Source organism: Columba livia, chromosome 6 (genome assembly GCF_036013475.1).
Source record: "Columba livia isolate bColLiv1 breed racing homer chromosome 6, bColLiv1.pat.W.v2, whole genome shotgun sequence".
NCBI classification, from domain to species: domain Eukaryota; kingdom Metazoa; phylum Chordata; class Aves; order Columbiformes; family Columbidae; genus Columba; species Columba livia.
Window position 1 is genome coordinate 25004007 of NC_088607.1, and position 23140 is coordinate 25027146.

The window sequence follows — 23140 nt, forward strand, 5'->3', positions numbered from 1 at the left end:
CCATTTCTGTTAGCATGAAACAAACAGAATTAATTCAAATACAAAGCTCAGCCTCACAAAACAAATGAGAGTATCATGAACTGGATGGACAAAACAAATCACAGAAGCAGGCAGGCAGTGCAGATGCTCCTCCAATCCATGATGTATTAGAGCTTAAAAGCCATCTTCTATCCGGATATTACCACATAAGCTTCTTTCAGATGCATCAAAGAACCACACCCATCGATAGAAAACCCACAAACATGTTGTTGTTCACTTAGAATGAACACGTACTGTGATAAAGAATATAGTTGTAGTTCATTTGCATAAAGGGAGTTGTTTAGTGTGTATTATTTTCTTTGTCAACTTTACGTATCTGTCTTCGGGTTAAAGCCAGTATGCAGAAGGCAGAGGTCAGATAATCAGGCAACTCTTACAGGATTTATCCCAGATGAAATAAAAAATCCAAACACAACAACCGTTCATTTAATCCCAGTTAATGACAGCTATATTACTTGGCGGGGGCGGGGCGGGGAGCTACCAAGCAAGAGCACAAAGAATAGAGCATATTAGTTCTCTCAAACAGACTCGCTCTGTGAATATTCACAAAAGTGGATTTCTGTTCAGTCAGCTATCATGCCATTCAATTAGAAAAAAACTCTTTAAAATAAAATGTAGTATAAATATGTGATATTACCTTCCATTATATATGTTATGGTTTTTTAGTCAACTTTCCTGCCTTAAGCATAACATACAAACTTCACCCTGAAAAGCTATCTTCATTACGAGGAATATTCTTATCATTCCTATTTTTTGTCCCCAGAGGAGCCACAAAGATGTATATGCCAAAAATATATTGATGCCATCTGGAGTATAAAGCAGACACAAAAATAGACTGCACCATGTGCTTATATGAAATGTACAGCATCTCAAAGAATTTTGGAAATGTTATTATAGTGTGACAACGCCAACTATGGAAATGGGGAGAACAGCACACACAAATTTCAAATTTCAAGTAATACACAATGAGTGAATCAGAGGCAAATCACTTCTATGACTCCTTTACATTGTAACAAGGAATCTAGTTATGTTCCCACTGGTCACAGTAGTAAAGTTCCATTGAGTCTACTGGGAATAGTTTTTAATACTATACATATGTGCACAGACATAAATATAATATATCTGTGAGCACTTTAATAATTCTTCTCAAATTGAAATGATTTCAACAAAGTAGTAGTTATCTGTGTTACTAATTACATCTTGTACACCTCGAAGTGAAATAATGTCCTACTTACTTTTTACCATATAAGGCATCTATTTTACTTTCTTTTTTGTATTTTATCTTGAATAGTATTATAGTCTTGTTATCCAATTTTAAACTTACCATTAGTGTACTTTGTACTTAGTACAGTTAATGCTTGGGTGCAGGATCCATTTACCTTGTGAGCCTGGAACATCTCTAAAGGAGAACCGTACCCAAGTAAGAGCCAAGCCATTTAGCTTACATAACCTATATTTTGGTTTTAGTAATTTGACAGTATTCCTTTAATTCTCATCTCCCTAGAATATTCAGGATTTTATCAATTTTCTCCCTTTTCCTGTCAGTGCATTGCTAACTGTTGCATACACTAAAATCTGAAAACATGACAAAATGACAATAACTGGAAATAAACGTAAAGGAAACCTGTTCTATGAGTCAAAAATATTAATCTAAATTTCAGCAGCAGCAGGATGATGACATATTGGGCTGAGAAGCACTACTCAGCATCACAAACAGAGCCAAAGATGTTCGTATTACTTTCCTGTGCATAAATCTCTGCTTTCCTAGGGAATGTTATTTAGCATTTTGTTCTACAATCTGATTATGAAAGGGAGCTTATTGTTTTCAGTGAGAGTACAGTTTTCTACCTTCTATATTACCTGCCTTAGTTGGCCAAATGTTTTCATATTAGATGTAAAATCAGATTACAGAAAATTTATCTCTATAGTGACACTTTACTGATGATGCTACTAAAACCAAGATGACCCTTGAAATTATGAGGTTACACCTCAACAAGTTAACCTTGTAGACAGATGCCACTGAAGGTTGGAAACTTGGGGTTTGTTTTTTTAAAGTGCCCATTATAACTCAATATACAGTAGTTCCACTTCCCGGACAATGACAAGTTAGCATCCTGTATAATTTTCCCCGGCATTCATCAGGAACAAATTGCGCTAAAATCAGGAATATGCTATTCTGAGAGGCTATAACCGTAGGGTAGGACAAATGAGAAGAACAAAGACAAGGGAAGGACAAAGGGCAGATCTAAAGACTGACTCATGCTGCAGGACGTTGGTTTAAAAAAAGATTTGCAATTCTGCCTGTCTTTGCTCCTATGAGTCACAAGGCATGGGCCATAACTGCCAAAGAAGCAATGAGCGTGCTATGAAATAAAACTTGAAAAGGAGTCAAGTATTTCAAGTTCTAATCAACTGGTACAATTTAATGCATCCTAGCCATTGAACCTTCTTTAGCCTTTGAACTGCACAAAAAAAAAAAAAAAAAAAGATATGAGCAGATACATACAAATAAATTAATCATGGAAAAAGGGTTATGAAAACAATAAGCCACAAAATTCTATCTGTGATTAAGTGCAATTAAAAAAAAATCAGTTTTCTGACGAGATGGATGCCAAGCTTCATAATATATTTATGCCTATCCAAGAGAAGTGAAGGTGTCTTAGTGCAAAGAATGATTCCTTCCATATAATTTAAATCTATATTGTAATAACAACAAATAGGATATTTCATACCAGATGTCAGATTAAGAATTTAGGCATATAATTTCAGACAAATCAAAGATTATGGTGTTTTCACTGCTTTTTGGGAATGTAGTTGTCATGTAGGACCGTATACCAATTATCAATATCCCTTATTTCACCCCATGCCAGCACTAAAAATTAGTCTTCACCTATTCAGTATCGCATCATGCTTAAATACATAGAACTGCAAGTGTCAATTCAGCACGAAGGCTGAATCAAGAACAAATCCAGTAAAGGGAACAGCATTTAAAACTCTTCAATTTCATATTGGACAGGAAATCTGCCTATGATCAGCCTACTGAGAAGCAAATTCTCAGGGAGTTTTAAGTGCACAAAAATGGAACTAGTAGGTCAATGTTACCAAATCACTAAGAAAAGACAAGGAGAATTTCTGTGCACTACCAGACTAGATTAGAACCAGTGCCTAGAAAGTTTCATCTGAATACAAGGAGAAACTTCTTTACTTTGAGGGTGACAGAGCACTGGAACAGGCTGCCCAGAGAGGTTGTGGAGTCTCCTTCTCTGGAGACATTCAAAACCTGCCTGGACACATTCCTGTGCAATCTACTCTGGGTGAACCTGCTTTAGCAGGTGGATTGGACCAGATAGATGATCTCCAGAGGCCCTTTCCAACCCCAATTATTTTGTTATTCTGTGATGCTTTCCTGGAAGATGCCATACCATCAGATCTATGTACCATTTTTTATTTTCTGCTGAATGCAATATATTTCTTATGTGATCCACTTTGCATGCAATTGTGTATCATTTTCCTTCAATGAATTCCAAGCTAACAGTGAGCATGAGAGAACTCAGATGAATCTATTTTTGTTTGGTTTTGTTTTCTAGATGTCTCTGCTTTTACAGTGCTGATACCTATACTTTGCCTACAATAGAAAGGAAAATGAAGCAATGCAGAAGAATCAAAATTCAGTGTTAATATGAAATTTAACAGAAAATAAAAGCTGAGATCACACTGTTTTCTTTACAAATTATACCATCTTATTTGAATTTGTACTTGCAATATTTGACATGTAGAAAGACAGTTGTTCACTGACTTGTCACACCACCATGATATATATCACCTGAACACTAACCAATATAAAACCAACTTTTTCTTAAGAGTTAGTAGTCCTAACCACATATGTCACCATTACTAAATACTTCATTAACTATGCTTTAATAATTATCTGAATTTAAAATAATTTAATTATATAAAAATTATATATAGGTTATATAGATACAATGTAAATTTGAATACAGAAAATTAACAATTATCTTTCTTTTTCATTACATACATAATTAATCACTTATGCACATAATTAAGAAGTGAACTTCTAAATAATATTATATTATAGCTATTACTTCCAGCAGCCTTTACATAACAGAACACTGGCAAGACGCCCTACAGGACTTAGTGTTATAGTAGCAGCTATGGAAGTTGAATGTTGAATAGGAAAGAGTCACAAAGGTTGAATTATTAAAAAACAAACAAACAAACAAAACAAAACCACAACAAACAAACAAAAAACCCCACAAAAACAAAACAACAAAACACCACCAACAGAACCACCACAAACACAACAATAGCAACAAAAAAAGCCCACAAAGGCTGCGAAAGGCATTCAAATTGTATTAGGATTTTATGTTTATCCCACTGTGATTTTTTCTTCCTCTGTCACAAGGTTGAAGAAGAATTACATTCTTGAACTTCACTGACTCACTCAATTCACAGAAAAGCATCCTAGATCAGAATTAAGTAAAAGCAAGCAAACTGATACAATGTAAAAATAGTATCCACTCCAACATCAGCACACAGTGTCAATGCTGTACTTGATCCCTAACATTACAGCTAGCTCATAGCAATAAAAGACCTTTCTGCTAGATTATGGAGGTATGCATCTGCATTCCCTAAGTCGAGCATCAGCTGAAATTATTCTGCATTTTCAAGTACATGACACTGAATGACCAAGGGGCTGCAGTGTGGATGAATGAGATTGGCATTAACTGCTGGATGCACAGTGATTGGAAAGGAACCAGTGTATCTCTGTAGCACAGCATGAGCACACCTGTACACAAAACCTCTCACAGTTCTGAAGGAAAATGTTCCGCGGAGTAAGGGATTGATCAAAGGAAAACATAACCAGCCATTCGGAAGACAATAAAGCTGACAGATAATTTATACTGAGCAGCAGAGCAACTAGGTGATGATGGAGAAATAACCAATGGAGAGTTTTGAGGACCTCAGAAATCTCATAATGCAGTAAACTAATTTTAATCTCAGTCATCTTTGCTTATGAAGGACTACATTTTACTTTTGATTATGCAGATATCTCAGCTTAAATGCAAAACTTCTTGAAACTGAACTTGACAGTTAAGATACTAAATAATTGATTCTTTTCAGGTAAACCCCCAGAATGATGCTACAATATTATTATTTTTAATATAAACAGCTCTCCTTACAGGATGTTGCTCTACAAAATGCTGTGTACTAGACCTGTCCCCCTGTACAGCACACTTCTATCTGCCTTACTTTATAGGAGGTGATTTAAAAAAGAAGGCAAAATGATTTCCCTGTATAAACTAAAACAAGAAAATGGTTTTAGGGAAAAAAAAAAAAAAAAAGTTTTATATACTGGGAGTTTTAGTTACATAGAAAAGCATTTTTTTTATGTTTGAATACTGTGGAGGACTATGGTGGGTCCTTGGATTCCCTGACAGAGGGCATGGGAACAGAAATTAGCCTTGAAGATATTAAGGCCTACCAGTGAGAAAGGTTGGAGTAAATGAGTATCCGGAGATGTTAAGGATGTACCCATGAGAGAGAAGGGAGTAAAACAGTAACATTGATGATAGCAAAAATAGCCAATGAGATGTTACTGCTGTAACTTGTAACAAATAGTGAAGACACATGAATTGGTAATACTGTATAAAAATGCACTTGTGGCAATAAATGGCATCTACTACTTTCATCCTGGAAGAACTTGGTCTATGTCATTTGTCCTTCTCAACCGTGACAGAATACTATTTTTAAAGATGCATTATTCTATTTTTGATGTTTATCTGCCATCTGCTATATTTTTTCTAGCAAGAAACAAAAGAGCTGATAAAGTCAAATAGGCTGCTTTTCCAATATTTCAGCTTTTGACCTGAAGTAGCAACTACAGAGATTTCATAAGAAAGTCTACTTCTGGCAAAAGCCTATGCAATTTTTAAGACAAGATAAGCTTACATAGTCAGAACCTAAAGTACCAAGAAAATTCAAATTCTTTGGCTTCATATCCCTTTAATATATATTTAATATTTAAGAAGTAAGATCAGTAGAGAGATTTGGATCAAAATGTTTCATAACTAACATATGCCTATATAAAATGGGCGAACACAATTTACTGATTTCAATAATAATTAAAAACTAAATGCCTGAATGAAAAAAGTGCACTCCAAATTTTAGTAATTTAACACTGCTCCATATTACAGTGTTCTCCAAGCAGAAGAAACTAGAAAAAGCAGCAGAAAGATTGAAAAGTATGCACTTACAAAGAGCAAGCGAACACTGCCCTCTGAGCATCACTAGTTTTATTGGCAAAGACTTTCTGGCAATCCATCAAGTACACCACTGCAGTGCAAGTAGTTACAAAGGAGTCAATAGCTTCAGAGACACTTCTGTGATGCAGAGAAATGTCCTACCATTTATGGACCAGATTTTCTCTGCTCTGTTTCTGGTTTTATTTTATTGAGCATCTCTTCCAACTCAGGACATTCTATGATTCTACAAATCTGATATGGTGTGATACTAAACACTGCTAAAGGTGACAACAAGGTCGATGAATGCTAAATGTCTGGGAGTCAGCAGTGAATCAAGAATAAGCTCTGCATCCTGTAAGCATGGACACTATAAATACAGAAGTATTAGAGAACCTTAGGCATTCAAAAAATCAATGTGAAACAAGTGGTAAAAAGTGGCAAACTATGAAAGATACTGCTTTCTTGACTTAAGTTAATATTGTATGAAACTCTGGCAGATAGTATAAATATCCTGAGTCCAAAACCTCACAAAAAGCCTCAAATAGTTCAGCTGAAAGAACACATATATATATATCCCAAATTTTCCTTTTTCACATGTCACCTTACTTTGTACGGCAAATTACCGAAATTGTGAAAATTGAACAGTGGATCAAGGAACAGACTGGGGAGGAATGTAGCTTTGTTACAAACTATTATTCATGCTGCTGTTACTTCTGAAATGTCATGTAAGCAGGAAGGTCAGAATTTTGCTCATATTGATACCTGAAGAATAGAAGCAGAAGAAGTTATTTTACGTAATTCCAATGGCATTTTGCCCCATCAGGTGCTAGTCAAGCAGTGCATCTAAAGAAATGTATTAATGATGTTTTCCCTTTTGAGTTTGGAATTATTATGAGTGAAAATCTGAATCAAATCCTCTCTCAACTTTTCTTAGATTCATATATATGAAGTTGAATGGAGGAATTGGCAAAAGATTACAGAAAGGATATGAATGATCTGGTTTATATAAACCTTCAGTCTCAGTTGAGTATGTAAGTTCATTCAGAGCTCTCTGATACTCAGTAAGAACAGCCACTATACGAACTTTCTGAACTCTTATACGGAGTTCCTAACTTCTAATCTTTCTAGTGAGATACCAACTATCTTTGCATCAGTTTATACCAATTCCAGCCTCAAGAGGATTTGCTTTGACTAGCTCAGTCTTGCTAAAAGGTCAGAACACATTTTTTTTTAAATTCATTAAACTGCATAATGCGTCTTTTCTTAATTCCACATAAACCAAGCCTCATGTACCACAGAGCACTCTAGACAACTGATGCTAAATTAATGAGAGCTACGTGGACATCTCAGTACATTTAGTCCAGGGCTTAAAAGATAAAAAGAACCTTTAAGTTCTGTTACAGAAGTTAGATTCTTAGAGTTAACAAAATGAATTGAAGTTCAAAAACAGTAATGAGAAATCATAAAACTTATCTTAAAATAACCAGAATATAAACTCTCGCGTTCTAGGTGTAAGGTCTTCTGATTTAAGGATTATGCACATAGTAATTATATTACTTATAAAATACCAAATAGTGTGAACAACAAGCATTGAAAATTGAAAGCTGAGATGATCACACTCTGTAACAATGTTAACGCATTTTTTTAAAAGTTACCAAGAAATCAGTGAAAGAAGATATCGACAGAAAAATTAATAACGTAATAATGACTAGAGAGATGAATACTTACAAGTTACTGTACAAGTTAGCATACTATCTTGGAGCCAAGACATTAAATTTTATTTTTAACTGGTCTTTCAGCTGACTTTTAAAGATAAAAAACAGTCAGTTAAATTTCAAAAATTATCTCTCATATTACAAGTCAGGAAAGTGTGCAGGTTAGTTATATGCTGTAGGTAGCAGAGGTAAATTAGGAAAACATCTGACTAATGATAATGCAGTGATCTTTTTGGACACTACAAGTAGCATTTTTAAATGTCCCATGTGCAAAGGAATACAAATGTCAAAAGACAGCCTAAGTGAACTATGGGATCCCTAAGCAGTTTGAGGGAAAGGGTTTTCTTCTTTTAGAACACTATTCCATGCTCTATGATAGACAAAACTGTACGGTTTGGTTAGCCTTCATTTGAACAGAAGGGACTTAATCACAGAGTCTGAAAGACTATTGAAATCATTAGAGGACACAAGAAAAGTCATACAGTAATTAAACTGATAATCAAAAGCAGAGTAAAAAGAAAACATTAGTGTGTTTTTTTCACATAATATGCAGATGTTGAGAACATATTTTGATTAGACAAGAGATATGGGGAGAAGAAAATTACTTAACATCTTACCAAAAAAAAAGCAAAATGTTTGTCTATTAAAAGGAACTGCAGTGATTTATTTTTCAGCATAAATCCCATATACTTGATATTACAATCCTATTATTATCCTAGAAGGAGTATGACTGAATGAAATAGAAATGAAAAAGTTAAAATCAGTTATTATAAGGTACTTAGAATTTCACAGTCTGTCTATACCAAAGTGACATTCTGTGTTTCTGAATAATTAAATTTGGCAGACCATGATCATGAATGTTCATGAATTTATCTTCAGAAAAAAATATGAAATAGAGCTTCAACCACCGATGACATGGGTATATGAGATGACATACAGTCTAGTTGCTTATGTTATTTTGTCTGCTACATGTGGAAAGAAAGAGTCTGGTTTACACCACAGAAATGTCTATCTGAAAAAAAAAAACAAACAAACAAACAAAAAAAAACAGATGCTAAAGAAAATTAGTATACCTTTGGAAGTTCTATATATTATAACTACAAATGAATCATAAGAGTATTTCATTGAAGGGAGAGTTGTCTATATTACTTCTTCTTGACAGACAAGGAAAAAGTGATTACGGAATTCAAATTTAGGTTGTTTAAATTAAAATACTGACTATATTTATTGTTCCTTAAAAAAAAAAAAAAATCACCAAACACCACAGAAGTCAAAATAATAATACATATTTTGTATTCAAAAACATCACATTTCAAAAAGAAGAAAGTGTTTACGAACTATGATATCCAAGCACACATTTGCTGCATTGCAAATAAAAGACATCTTAATTGTAACATTCTAGACTAGCAGCATGGTGTACATTTCAGTAATAACTGAGAAAAGGCATAAGTGTCCCAGATATATATTTTATTTTATAGCTAAGTAAAAGCCAAACATGTAATGATGGCATACTTGCCTTCCTAACGTGACTATGAAGAATACTAACAAACACATTCATTAAGCCAGGCATTTTTAAGTCATCATGTCTGGGTAATGTGCATCCAACAGTTTTAAAATGTATCCATTCTGTGGATTACTTAATGTTAGTTTTCAGTAAGTCTGTCACATATAATATATAGAAGTTCTAGAAACATTTAAGAAAAGTAATGTTATTTCCGTGTTTAAAAGAAGCAACTATAAGACTGTCAATCAATCTCAGACAAAACAAAGACTTCTACTACAAAGGAATTAAGTTGTCAAGATAAAGAATTATATTTGGGTATACGTTTTAGAAAAACCTCCCATTGGCTTTTCCATTAACTGTCATGTTTGAGTGGCAAAGCTATTAATACTGCTATAGCTTGCATTGCTATAGCACTCATTAAACGGACCAAGAACCATTAAGTCTTGAAACGAATCTGGCATATCTTCCCTAAAAGTCTTCTCAGGGATATGTTCTTGACCTTAAGTTATTTAATACTTCTATTAATTTTCTGGGGGAAAAGTAAAATCCATGCTAATAAAGTTAACTAATGATACTAGAGGATATAATGCTTGATAATGGAGAGAACAAGCTAGCTTTCCACTAAAGATGCATTCTTGTTCAATCAAGGGTTTGTTTGTTTTTTTTCTCTGGGAGTAAAAATGCAAGAGGTCTAAGTAGTCCAGCCAGCCAGCTAAATTAGGAAGCACTTTTATTTACAGCAACATAACTGGTATCAGCTGTGATATTAACTTGCAATAGTTCCTCAACATTCAGAGAGGATGACTAGTTTTGGGCTAAGCTTGCCACTCATTCACACAGGAAAAAATCTAGGTACGCCCCTATCTATGGCCCCTCCCAATCAGAGGACACTAGAAAGCGGAATTAATTTACGGTCAATTTTCTAAGCAGTGTTAAATACAGGTCGCAGTGATAGACTGGGAAGAGAACACAATTTAAATTATCCAGTTTGCTTTCAATTCAGAGTTGAAAGGAAGCAAGCACACAGTTTATATGAATGTCAGCTAGATGACAGGAACTAATGACACTTGAGACTAATATTGTCCCTGTGCTGCTTCTTTGCTCCAGTGTCTTTTAACTATCTTGTTTGACTTCTCATCAGTGGAGAAGAGAGGTGAATGCATTGCACTTGCATGCAACAATATTCATAATAATTGGTGCATATTTGTGACAAGGTTAGCTTTTGCTATCAATATTGTAACAAATCAAAGCCTGTTGTGAAGTTTCACTTTAACTGATACCTTGTGAAAATGTACATGCTGTCTGAAAACTGAACTCATCACAGTAGCCAGAAGAAATCAGAAAATTGTTGTCTTCAATCTAATACATATGTGATGCAGTCCATTCAATGACATATAATTGCTGAATCACCAAACAGGCTGAGTATTCAGAACCACTTTCATTAAATTTATTCTGATACTTGTTTGAAGGCATTTGAAGTATACGAAGAAATGTTACTTTACAGAAAAGCAGTGTATATGAACATATACATAAAATACAATTCTCCTAGGAAATTTTACAAAATTTAGCTTCCATTATATATAAAATAACTTATAGTGTAAGTACTATAAAATGACAAAATGCTTTAAAGCTATATAAAACATACTAGCTTTGTAAGAAATATTGTAGAATTTGGATGCGTATTCAAAGTTTTAGCCGATAGATGGCAGAAATACACAATACTTAGCAAACCAAATCATGGCAACTTCAAGGTGCTAAGAAAGAAATAGTTTTGAGACCTGGGGATGCATAAAAAGATAGTAAATGTTTATAAAGTTTTGCAGCTCATAATTCCTCTCCCACACTGGTATCCCTACAGTTTAGTTACCAGAGCACTTCTTTGTGACAGTGTAACTAACTGAGGTACTGCTCTAAGTTCCATTAAAAGGTATATGTTTTCCAAATGCTCTGCAGGTTCAAATATGGTTTCAGGCTAAGCTGTTCTCTAGATGTCAAAAAAAGGCTGCAGGGTATTGAATCAAATGTTGTTTTCATGTGACAGATTTGTAACTGAAGCTTCATCTTGAAGCACACTTACTGGATGGCCAGGAGGCATTCACACCATCAGTTTAAGCATCTTAATAAGACACTTTTTTCTCTGAAGTCCTCTATCTTTCCACAAAGGGAAACCAATTCCATTCTCTGACTCACAAAAAAATAGCTGAATGTCCACCAGACATGCTGAAAACAGTCTTCTCAGATCAGGAATTCAAAGCAGAGACCACAAGCCTCATCCTAAATTACTTGAGATGTCTGTAACAGAACCTGGACAGAATCTGAGCAAAGACTGGAAAAAAGGATCCCCTATTTCCATAACTATGCTAATCACCACACAAAGAGATTTGTTCACTATGCTATGCATGTGTCCATGTTATCTATCTTCTCTTCCCTGCTGTAAATCTTGAATTTTTTTCTGAAAAAATAGTGCAGCTTCAGTAACAGCCTAAACTAAATGGGATGCCAGGGAAGAAGGACAATGAAGAAGTCTTCCTGACAATAGAATCTATAAGGAATCAAAGAGTTTGACTCATTTTAAATTTTGTGTAGTAGAGTAGGTGAAGAACTGAAAGCACATGGTCTGGAAAAGAAAATGGATTGTTTAATAGGTCTTTTTTATCTTTAATGTATGTGATTCAATAATATGAGACACTATCAAATCCATACATTGGGCTTTATTTAAATCACTGTAGTTCTAAGGCTGATTGTTCCTCATTCACGTGTCCTTGTAAATGTGAAGCCAAGATCATATTTTACATGTTTAATCTTCCTCTAACAATACCATCCTATCAAGGTAATTTATTCCAATACAGTCTGCCCATAAAATCAATATTTCCTTTTCCATAAGCATACAAGTACACAATAAAAGGCATTTCAGTTATCTGAATTGCGTTTCCTACCATTGGAGATAGAATAACAGTTTTAAGTGGTGCGTGTAGTGTTTGTAAATCATTACTGAATACAACTGAAAGTTGTTCATCTGTTGCAGGGGTCCCCAACTTAGCAGACTGGAAGCTATGCAGGGAAATAAAGGTCTGAATCTGAAACTTATTTATGATATTCAGATCATTATGACCTTGTGTTAAAAAACACCATAGAGTTTTACCATGGCATTATTTTTCCCATTGCAAAGTTTTGTTTTCACCCAACAACCTTTAGGGCCTACCGGGCTACCTTGACTTAGATATAAAGACAGTATCCAGACTCAGCTATGCATTAAAATCACTTGATTAAAACTAATTGTCAAAATTACCTGTAAAATCTCAAGAGTTAGAAACTCCACCCCTTCTGTTATCATTCTTCCCTTGGGAAGATTCTCTCCACTCCACAGAAGCCAACATTTGAAGTGGAAAATTGTCCTTCTGTCATCATCAGAAAGTTTCTTGTACAGTGTTGTGCAAGAAATATTTATGATTTTATAAAGCATAGCTTTAGATTATGTTTAAGCATCGACACAATTGCTGCTGTTTGCAAAACAGCGCTGGAAAAATGTCAAGAGGATCTAGATGCAAATGAAAATCAGAAAACATGCTGATATTTTTATCTGTACGGTTTTAAGTCAAAGTAAAACAAATTTTTATACCGTCAAAGTGAACTATATCACTGAATTATAGATTCATTAAAATTTTCTTCCCTTTCTCTACTTTTCCCCAATCTTTCAATAATATGTAGATCATTCCATGTGCCAGCTATATTCTCTTCATGTACTTCTTTTTCTCATGCTATCCTATGCTAGCAAAACCGATACCCTGGAAATTCTCTTCTATACAATTTATCAAACCTAAAAATTTGATATTTTGCAGGTTGAAAGTGATGTTGTGACTTCAGGTGTATATCAGACAGTGAACACCCTACCATGCCTAGAAAACGTTTGATAGAATATCATAATAGCATATACTGATCCACCTTGTATACTGAATTTTGTTTGCATACGGGAACTTAGGTAGAAGATTAGATTTGAAACAATATCCTTTATGAATGCTGCTTGAAAATTTAATTCATATACAGCATTTTGAGATACAAAAATACATTTTATGAACAACTGAACACAGAAGAGTAGCAAGGGAAGTGGAAGGCCTCACATACCAAGAGTTATATAGTAGCTGAATGGTGGCATTTCTGAACTAGCATAAGGAAAAAAAACACTGCCTTTCCAGTAGAGTACATTAAAAGATTATACATTCAGACCACATCCTCTGCTAAACTGAACATCTTTCTATGAGCATTTAGTGTTCCAAAGGCAAAGTTTATTTTTTATTTAGCATGGTCTGAGTTTTTTAAATACTCTTTAAACTGTATGTTTGTACTTTCTTCAGCATCAGTTAGTTAAACCAGGACATTTCTTGTGAAATCGTGAATTCAGGTAGCCAAATTCCGGTGATTTTCATTCTGTCTAGTGCTTAGATTAACTCGTCACAGCTGCTGATGTAAATCAATAGTGAAATAAACTGGAAGGACCCTGATGCACAATACATTCTAGACAATGTACTGTATTTTGACTCCTAAATGATCTTGAAATTCAAGGCTTATAAAGGACTTAATCTGCTTAATCAGTAACAAATTCTTAAAACACGCAAAGAATTCTTGGGATACACTGAAGTCCAAACCTGTTAAATGATGTTTGCATTGCCTAACATTAAGCACTCCCTATTTACTTCCTTTGCTAGAAGGCACCTCCCTGTAATTCCTATTTCCACAGGGACACTTGGTGCAGAAACCAGAACTTACATGTTTTGAATCACCCTCTGCACAAGGATCTCTCTCTCAATTACAAAAATTATATAAAAGGAAGAGGAGGCATCTAACCTGAAGTTGTAAATAATTTGTTGCATTCATCCTTCCCCCTCCACTCATATTCCCAGTCCTTCCACAGCGTTACCTACAGGTATGCCCAAAGTTTTTTATGGGCAGAGGAAATTTTGGCATCTTTTTAAAAGGTGTAAAGGAATAGAAATCTTTATTAATACACTTCAGTATATTTGCTTAAAAACTTTTTCATCACAGCATCTCAAAATAATTTGCTGATCTAAAATGCAGCTGTGTCAGGGACACCAGTAACTCACTTTTATGAGTTAGTGAATTATTTCAGTAAGGATGATATATGCTAAAGTGAAAATCCCTTTGAAATAAACACCATGGAAGCAGGTGTAAAGCTCAAACATTGTAAATATGTCACTCCTAAGATCTCTAAATTAAAAAAAAAAAAAAAAAAAATCTGTTCCTCAGCAAGTGAATAAATGTCTCAGGAGGATTCCTTGAGAAAACAGGTAAGGTAGGACTATAAACAAGAAACCAATAAAAAGTTACATTGGTGTAATTAAGAGAGATGGAAATCCTTTCAAACCTATGGATAAATATAAGTGCAATGCTTAACTCTGTCTACAAAATGACATAAATCTTGTAAAAACTATCCAGCAGAAACTGCTCCATGGGCATTATTCCTGTTGGTACTGTTGATTAGATTGCTCTGTCACCATGAGTCAGTCAATTATGCAGTCACTTTCACAAAAGATACTCATCTCAATTATCTCTTTGCCTCATTTCCCAAATTTTGTAGTTTTGCAATTCTAGTTTTTGCTCTTTAATCATCTCCAATGATTTCAAAATTCTGGGAAACTCTGATACATCACACTGAAGTGTGAAAATGCATCTCATTAATTCACATGATGCGAAGAATCTGGGATTGAGTTATAACTAGTGAAATCAGCAATTGTATTTTAAGCATAAGCTTTGGTTTTTATTTACATACCTTATTTGCTTTTATGTGACTTCCTGTAATAATATGGAACCATATGACATTTTCCCTCCAAAAAGCATTACTTCATTTTACATACAACAAAAGTACGTAATGAAGACAGTAACCACATGAGGAACTGCAGTGTTATTTTCTGGTTTTCTTGCTGCTTTCTTCTTTGGCATACTAATAACCAGTGATGTGTACAGTATGAGCTCTAACATGGTTATACATTTATTAATCTATTTTCATACAATAGTAATTAATAATTTTTGCATCTCTGCACTTCTATATCAAGTTGAAAATATTATAATACTATAAAAGGTCCTCTCTTTTCTTTTCCTTTCCATGTGAAACGTTTAAGATGACCACTCTTCAGGTTTTAGGGACAATGAGTGCCTGTATTTCTGGAGAAATGGATTGTCAAATTGTGAAGTTTCACATGTTGTCTAAAGGCATTCACAAAGTATGCCATTTTTAGGAAGTTTTCCTTGAATAAGAACTGGCAAATTTTGACTTTCATTTTACTTAGCTTATTTTGTCTGCTCTGCTTTATTTTGTATTTCCTTTTGTATGTGGCATATCCTTTCCTAATGCATTCCTAGCAGTCTTACACAAATGTTAAGCCCAGAAAGTGTCTAAACAAATCTTCCAAATCCGTGGTTTCAACAGTTTAATATTTAGCTATACTGGATCAAAATGTGAAGAAAATTTATTGACTTCATTGTTGACAATGATTCATGGCAGTCCAGTCCACTGGATGAATGGTCTGGATCATGTGTTCAGGTTGTAAGCTGATATGATTACATCAGATCCGTCGTTTTATAAAAATGGCCTCACATTACACAGTACTTCCAAGCTGGAGTTCACCACCACTGAGAGTAGATTATGTTAATGAATCAAGAACAAACTGGACTTAGTAAGTGCTTTTTGTGACATAACCTACCTGTCCACTGAAATGGCAAATTCACTACTAAAACTATTTGGGTAATATCCTTTTGCTTACACAATACAATAAGGTGAAGAAATTCTTCATCAAAATGTGAAAAGTTTAAGTATTTTTATAACAGCTATTTAAAGGAAAAACTATTTTACTTACCAAGCCAACTTCTGTTTAAATATACTGACACAAACACTGGAGGGACTGTGAAGAAATCTACTACTGAATTAACTTCTAGCCAAAACCATAGCTTGTCATTGGCTGCTATGAACTGAAAAAACAAAAAAAAAGAGGGGGAGGGGTGAAAGAACCAGATTAATGCTCATGGTGGTTTCAAGTATGTGCAATATTTTCTATTCTAAACTATTAAACTCCAATGTTAGTGGAGAAGTAACTCATGGTTTAGGTCAGTTCAAACAAAGCAACATGTCTCACTGGATAGAAGTCTGTATTGTGCATTGCTCGATAACCACATTGAGATTAAAATGAAAGGTCTAACCAAAGAGACACATTATTTATATGATTAATTGTAGCATCTGTGCTAAAAAACATTTTCTTCATATTTATTAACAATGTATCAGTAATATTAGGAAAATGTAGGTGAGTATAAAATATTTCAAAGTGTATCACCTTTACTCTAGCACACCAAACATGTTGGCAGTAATATCGTCATGTGTCTGCTGTTCACAGGTTTCTAATTATATGACAGTTTACAAAGGGTCACTTTAACATCCTGTCAGAGGTAATCACCAGGATGACTCCTAAAAGGTATAATTCAGGACTGCATGTTCTAATCAGCATTTCATCTTTCCATAGTGCACAACCTGTAGGCTTTCAAAAAGGTTAAAGTGTGTTATTCAACAGTGAAAACAAAGTCTGTTGACTGTAAAGGTCACTCATACTTTTCCATGGAAGTTTTTAACAGTCATTCATTCAGGTAATTAGCAGTTAATAAAAGCCAATTTCATTACAGAAGCAATCCTACCATGCTTGAAGAGATATCATGATCTTCTAGAAGCACTAGCATAATTCTGTCACTTTCAAAGAAGGATTACTGCCATACTTGCCGTATCTCTGCCAGACCCTATTGCTTGATTATGTGCTAACTCATGCAATTTGGGCTTAGTCTTCATCAGCAGTTTACAGACTTCACTTCTGAGTTCTCACATAGTTGGATGCTAGCCAACAAAGATTTTCAAATGGATATATATGAGCACAAATGCACACAAATATCTTCCAGAACTGAAGATACAGTCATATTTTTATGATTTTTGAGTTGCAATATCATTTTGGGGAGAACAGATGGGGAAGGATGAGATTCTAAAATATTTCTTCAAATATTTAGTTTGCCAATGAGTCCTCACAGGAGATATTTATCAGAAAACATACAAACAAACAAACAAACAAAGATATTATTACATAACTAGCAAATTCATTATCAATCCAATTCTTGCATCCACACAACCAAGTATCACCTTTTCCTCAGGAACTCCTGTTTAGTTCAGCAGGACTTCTTTGAGAACTGAAGTTGCACCTATATTAGCCTTTTAACTTAGATAAGGAGTACCAATCTGAATTGAATCCTTATTATCCCCACTCACTGTACTTCACTTTGCATCACAAAGCAGTTTTGGAAAACACAAAGATTTCTTCTGGTTGAAAATAAAACTGAAAAAAAGGCGTTTTAGCAATGAGTTTCACATGTTGCAACTGCTAAAGTGTGTTCAGTCAACAGGATCAAAGTAGACTCTACAGTACTCTCTCTTCCTTCCAAAAGGAAGGACTTTCCAAGTCGGGCAAAGTGGATGTGCACAGAACTCAATGCAGCAGCTCTACCAGCGGTTATCTCAACCTTCAACTGTGAAAGACACATCTAGCAGCAAAGGAATAGATCAAGTATTCACTCCATTGACAACCAGATTCCACATGACTGACCAGCACTGAGCCGTAATAGTTTCTACTTTCTACCACATAAGAACATTCTGGAACAGACGGCTTAGTTTATGAACTATCTGCCTCCTTAGTGATCTTAGATGCTTACTATTATTACCTAAATGTTAGCTTAATTTTGTCCAGCCATTGTAAAGTCAGGCTGTATCCAAAGACTCTCCCTATCTAATAGCTATTTTCCCTCCCTGACTTATTCTGTCAAAGACACGCTACTTACACGCAAGCCGAAGTAGAGTAGGAAGAACACATTGAAAGCCATGTCGATCTGTAATGTGAAATCTTTGTAGAAATTCTGGCAGGATTCTATTGGGCTATTTGAAAGAAAAAAAAAAAAAAAAAAATCAGAGTAAATTGTCAGTTTCTACTCCAGTGATTTTTTAATGCATTTCATTAAAGACCTTGATTCAGAAATCACATTTCTGTTTTCCAGTCATTTACAAGATACAAGCAAGCATTTCAAATGAATTTTTTCATTCATTCAGTTAGTCATTCATATAGTATTTATATTCACCTGTTCAGGTAAGATCTGAGAATTAACATGCAGATACCTTTAAGAAATGACAAGCAGAATACCTCAGGATTCCTTAAACCACACATTAACCCTTAAAGAACTGACTTCTTTCTATGGGATACATACCTATGATACTTTAGGAACAAAACTAACAAGCACAGAGCTATGGTGAAATTTTACAAGATTTTAATACAACGTAATATAAACCCTTAAAAAAAAACCACCAAAAAGTAGTTGCTTAGGAATACATTACCCATTAGCAACCTGAGGCACTTAGTCTTGTAGCATCCCTTGTTTATAAGAAGTTGTTTGGTTTTCTTTGTTTTGTTGTTTTGGTTTTGTTTGTTTGATGGTTGGTTTGTTTTTTGTTTTTTTTTTTTTTTAATTGAATGGTTGGGGTTTTTTCCCTTTTTCTTGCTTCTTTTTTGTGTATGGCTATTTAATGTGCTTTATGTACAGTACTACGAGTTGAGTATAAAAGCAGCATAGTCCACTAGTAAAATTAACAAAATACATTGAGGAATTTGAAGCAGTACTCTAAGGGTTAATTTCTGCATGCAGGTTAATTAAAATACCTTTGTGTGTGTCAGGCAGCCATTGCAAATTCTAGCTTTTGTATTATGCTTTATTTAACAGTGGGACAGGTCCAAAGCATACTCTATACAAACTGGTACTTTATAGATACACTTTTTTCTAAGGAAGGAGGTAACTCCCACAAGTATGATTAGTGATTTATTTGGGAGGTTTCTAAAATAGGTTGGTGAAGCCCCAGAACAATGTTGAAGTCACAGACCAAAGTGAAAGTCATGTCCCAATATATGCTGATGTATATACTATATACACATAATGTCCCACCATATATACACACATATATTGCAAATGATCGTGTATTTATCACAACTGTAATAAAGTGAAAAACTAGAACACATATCACTTGATCATTTGGAACCCTAGAAAACATCCTTTCAGGAAAGAAGAAATTCTTCCTGGGTCAAATAAATCACTGAATGTGAATGTAATACCAGTTAGTATAGCGGTAGCTCTGCACATATAATGCTAGACTGCCCAACAAGCAAGATTCTATGCGTTATCAATGTCAGTTACCTAATTTAAGGCATAAAGGAAATTACTTGGTCTACTAGGTCATTACACATGCAGCCAAATTTTCCATTCCTTGTATACATTACAGGTCAAACAAGTTAAGTACAGCATGCCCTCTCCTGTCTTTAGACGCGTGAATGTATACAGCAAAATTCTCCTTAATGTGCAATAGCTTTGTATTTTAAGAAAGTTCAGTGCTATAGGAAATTATATTAAAATGTTTTTTAAAAAGCTATTCACAAAGACATTGAAGCTGTGAAACATTTCTGTTACAATTCAAATAAAATTGATTTACAAAAGCAGGCAGAAGGGAAGAGAAGCCAAATGTTAACATATAGGACAGAAGACAGCACCTCATACTTTACAAATACAGCGTTAGCTACAAAAAGAGCGGATGTGATCTGAGAACCCAACAGGATAATTTTCTCTATGGCATTATTGAGAGCAAAGGATTTTGTCCAAATAAGGTAGGCTACACACTGAGTCACTATGCACTCCATCAACAGAAATCACTGGAAGTACAGCAGAAGCAGAACGGCCAACCCGGCACCAACACAGAGGCTTGGACCCTTAATTCCAGGTTAGGCTCCTGTAAAAGCTGCAGAAATTCACTGAAGCTAATGGAATTGCACAGATTTATAACTAGGATAGAGAGCTTCATTATCTTCCTTTCCACAGTTATTTGGTACTTGTCATGATTGTTAGATAAGGTCAGTTAAGGTTGCAATTAATGACTGTAATTTTATACTGTTGTCCTTTACAAAACCCTACAAGATCTGGCAAATTAGTTAATGCATAATACATCCTCATGTTTTTTGCAAAACACTTATCACAGTGAACCAAAATTGTGATTTAGGACTCCTGTTTACCTAATACCAGAGCTACTTTTTCTGCTAGTCATATCCCTTAAAGCATCTTTCATTTCAGAGATCATCTGTCTTTCAAATTCTAAGTTAGCCATTTCAAAGAAAAACACAATGTCCTTTCCTTTTCATTGTAAATAATTATTTTGTCAGAAAGGCGTGTCACTAAGGCTAAAGAAATGCTTGTTTTTACTCACACAGTGGATCATAAAAAATTTTAAATTTACCCAATTATATTTTGGTGCTTTTCTTTAGTCTGGACTTTTTATTTTAATCAGTAGCTCACATTTGAGCTGATAGAAAAATATGGCCACTAATCTTTTCACAGCACCGTTGAGCCTGCTGCAGAAAGGTAGCCAAATTGAAACGCCTATTTACATCAAGTTTCCCAAAACCAGATGTGCTATAGTTCTTACAGTTCCAGATAAGAGTGTGCTGGGTTCTCCAAGACTAATAATATATTCCCTCTTTTAAACTAAAATCAGATGGCTTGGCCCATGAGTCAGCAAATGTTTCACCATTAAAGGAGGCAACAGACTGTTAGAAATGCTTTTATTAGTCTTCCATGTAAGCGTGCTTCATTGTAAGTGAATTCATTCATTTATACTGCTAAAATCCAGGAGACACAACACTGAAATCAATGGAATAATATTATACTAACAACGATAGAAAAGATCTAATGCAACCGGATAAAAATTACATTGATGATGTAACTCTAAATGCAATGTTCATGTGCACTTCAAAAGAGCATCTTTAATTTGCTACATTAAATTTGAAATAAATCTGCAGTAGCCATGGCTACATGTCTCAAAAAGAAAAACTCATAAAATCTATTTTATTTTACTTAACATGGGGATATCCTGCTGATCATCTATCAAGGACTTTGCTCTGCCATCTTTTTATGTAATAAACTAAATACTAGATTTGAGAGACTGACAGTTTTCTTCAGGTCAACATCTATATCAAGTTATCATTTGCTGTAACTGTGTACACTATGCTACAATTTAATATAAAAATTGCATCTAGAGAATCAACAATGGGCTTGGTTTGCCTAATCCACAGTGAAGACAGAACTTTATTTGATTTTTCAGGCACTGCCTACAATCTGTTGATTCTCTTCCTCTCCTGCTCTTTAAACACTGCTATTCTTTTCAGTTTCACATTACCTCTATTCACTTGTTCTATTATTACAGCATTTTTATAGCAATACTAGCCCTTACAAAGCTTTCTTATACAAGTATCATGGGCATAAACTAGTTCAGTGAGCAATAGTGACTACATAAGAAGGAACAAAATTACTCTACTAGGGGCAAAATTTTAAAAAGATGTCCCCAGCATACATAAACATTTTTGCAATTGATACTGAAGCCAACACTTTACATGACACTTTTACCATAGCTGAACAAATGAACAAAACCCTCATAACCTCAATTCAAAATAATTCATCATAAAAACCATTAAATGGTTTGTGTTGGAAAGAATATTCAAAAATAATCAAATTTCAACACCCCTGTCATGGGCAGGGACACCTTACACTACACTAGGTTGCTCAAAGCCCCATCCTGCCTGGCCTTGAACACTTCCAGGGATGGGGCATCCACAGCTTCTCTGGGCAGCCTGTTCCAGTGCCTCACCACCCTCATGGTAAAGAATTTCTTCCTTATATCTAATCTAAATCTGCACTGTTTCTGTTTAAAGCCACTATCCCTTGTCCTATCACTACCTGCCCTTGTAACAAATCCCTGTCCAACTTTATTTCAGGTCCCCTTGACGTACTGGAAGGCTGCTATAAGGGCTCCCTGAAGCCTTCTCTTCTCCAGACTGAACACCCTAACTCTCTGAGCCTGTCCTCACAGGAGAGGTGCTCAAGCCCTCATCTTCATGGCCCTCTCTGGACTTGCTCAAACAGGTCCATGTTCTTCTTATGCTGGATAATTTTACATATAATGTTCCCCACTATAATGAGAAAGGTTGTGCACACCCAATTCAGCTCTTGAAATAACTATCCAACATGCAATTTACAGTTCTTGCTTCTTCCTGTGTAAGGAAGAGGACTCTTGTATTTTTGGCATGTGTCATGTCACTCTCCTAATGAGTGGGGGTTTTTTGTTTGTTTGGGCTGGGGTTTTTTTTGGCGGTGGTTGTTGTTGTTGTTGGGAGGGTGTTTTGGTTTTGGTGGTTGTTGTTTTTAGTGACAAGGCCTGCAAAACTAAGATGGATGGCAATTTTTATCTATGTGTAACTATATATCAAAATGCAAAAGGTTAATTTGCAAAAGGTTAATTTTAAGACATATTAATCTAGTTACATTTTGCCGAGTGTTTTGAAGACATTATATGTAGAACACTCAGAAATCACCACAAAAGAAAATTACTTCTGTAACCTCAGGAAAGTATCAATGTTACTGTTGTACCATGACTGCTACATTTTTCGAAATTTAGGAAGTTATTGAAACTTTTAGAAATTCAGAGAATTGTCCAATTT

At 34.8% G+C, this 23140-nt stretch overlaps 1 protein-coding gene across 35 annotated transcripts in view; it reads right to left on the minus strand.

The window, feature by feature from the left end:
• KCNMA1 (potassium calcium-activated channel subfamily M alpha 1) overlaps positions 1 to 23140 on the minus strand; it is a 480013-nt gene that overhangs the window by 186335 nt on the left and 270538 nt on the right. For all 35 annotated transcript variants that reach the window (XM_065068525.1, XM_065068524.1, XM_065068523.1 and 32 more), the window contains 2 exons: positions 18399 to 18492; positions 16391 to 16502 (listed from right to left, as the gene is read on the minus strand). In XM_065068525.1, coding sequence (XP_064924597.1) covers positions 16391 to 16502; positions 18399 to 18492 — 206 coding nt within the window. The remainder of the gene's footprint in view (positions 1 to 16390; positions 16503 to 18398; positions 18493 to 23140) is intronic.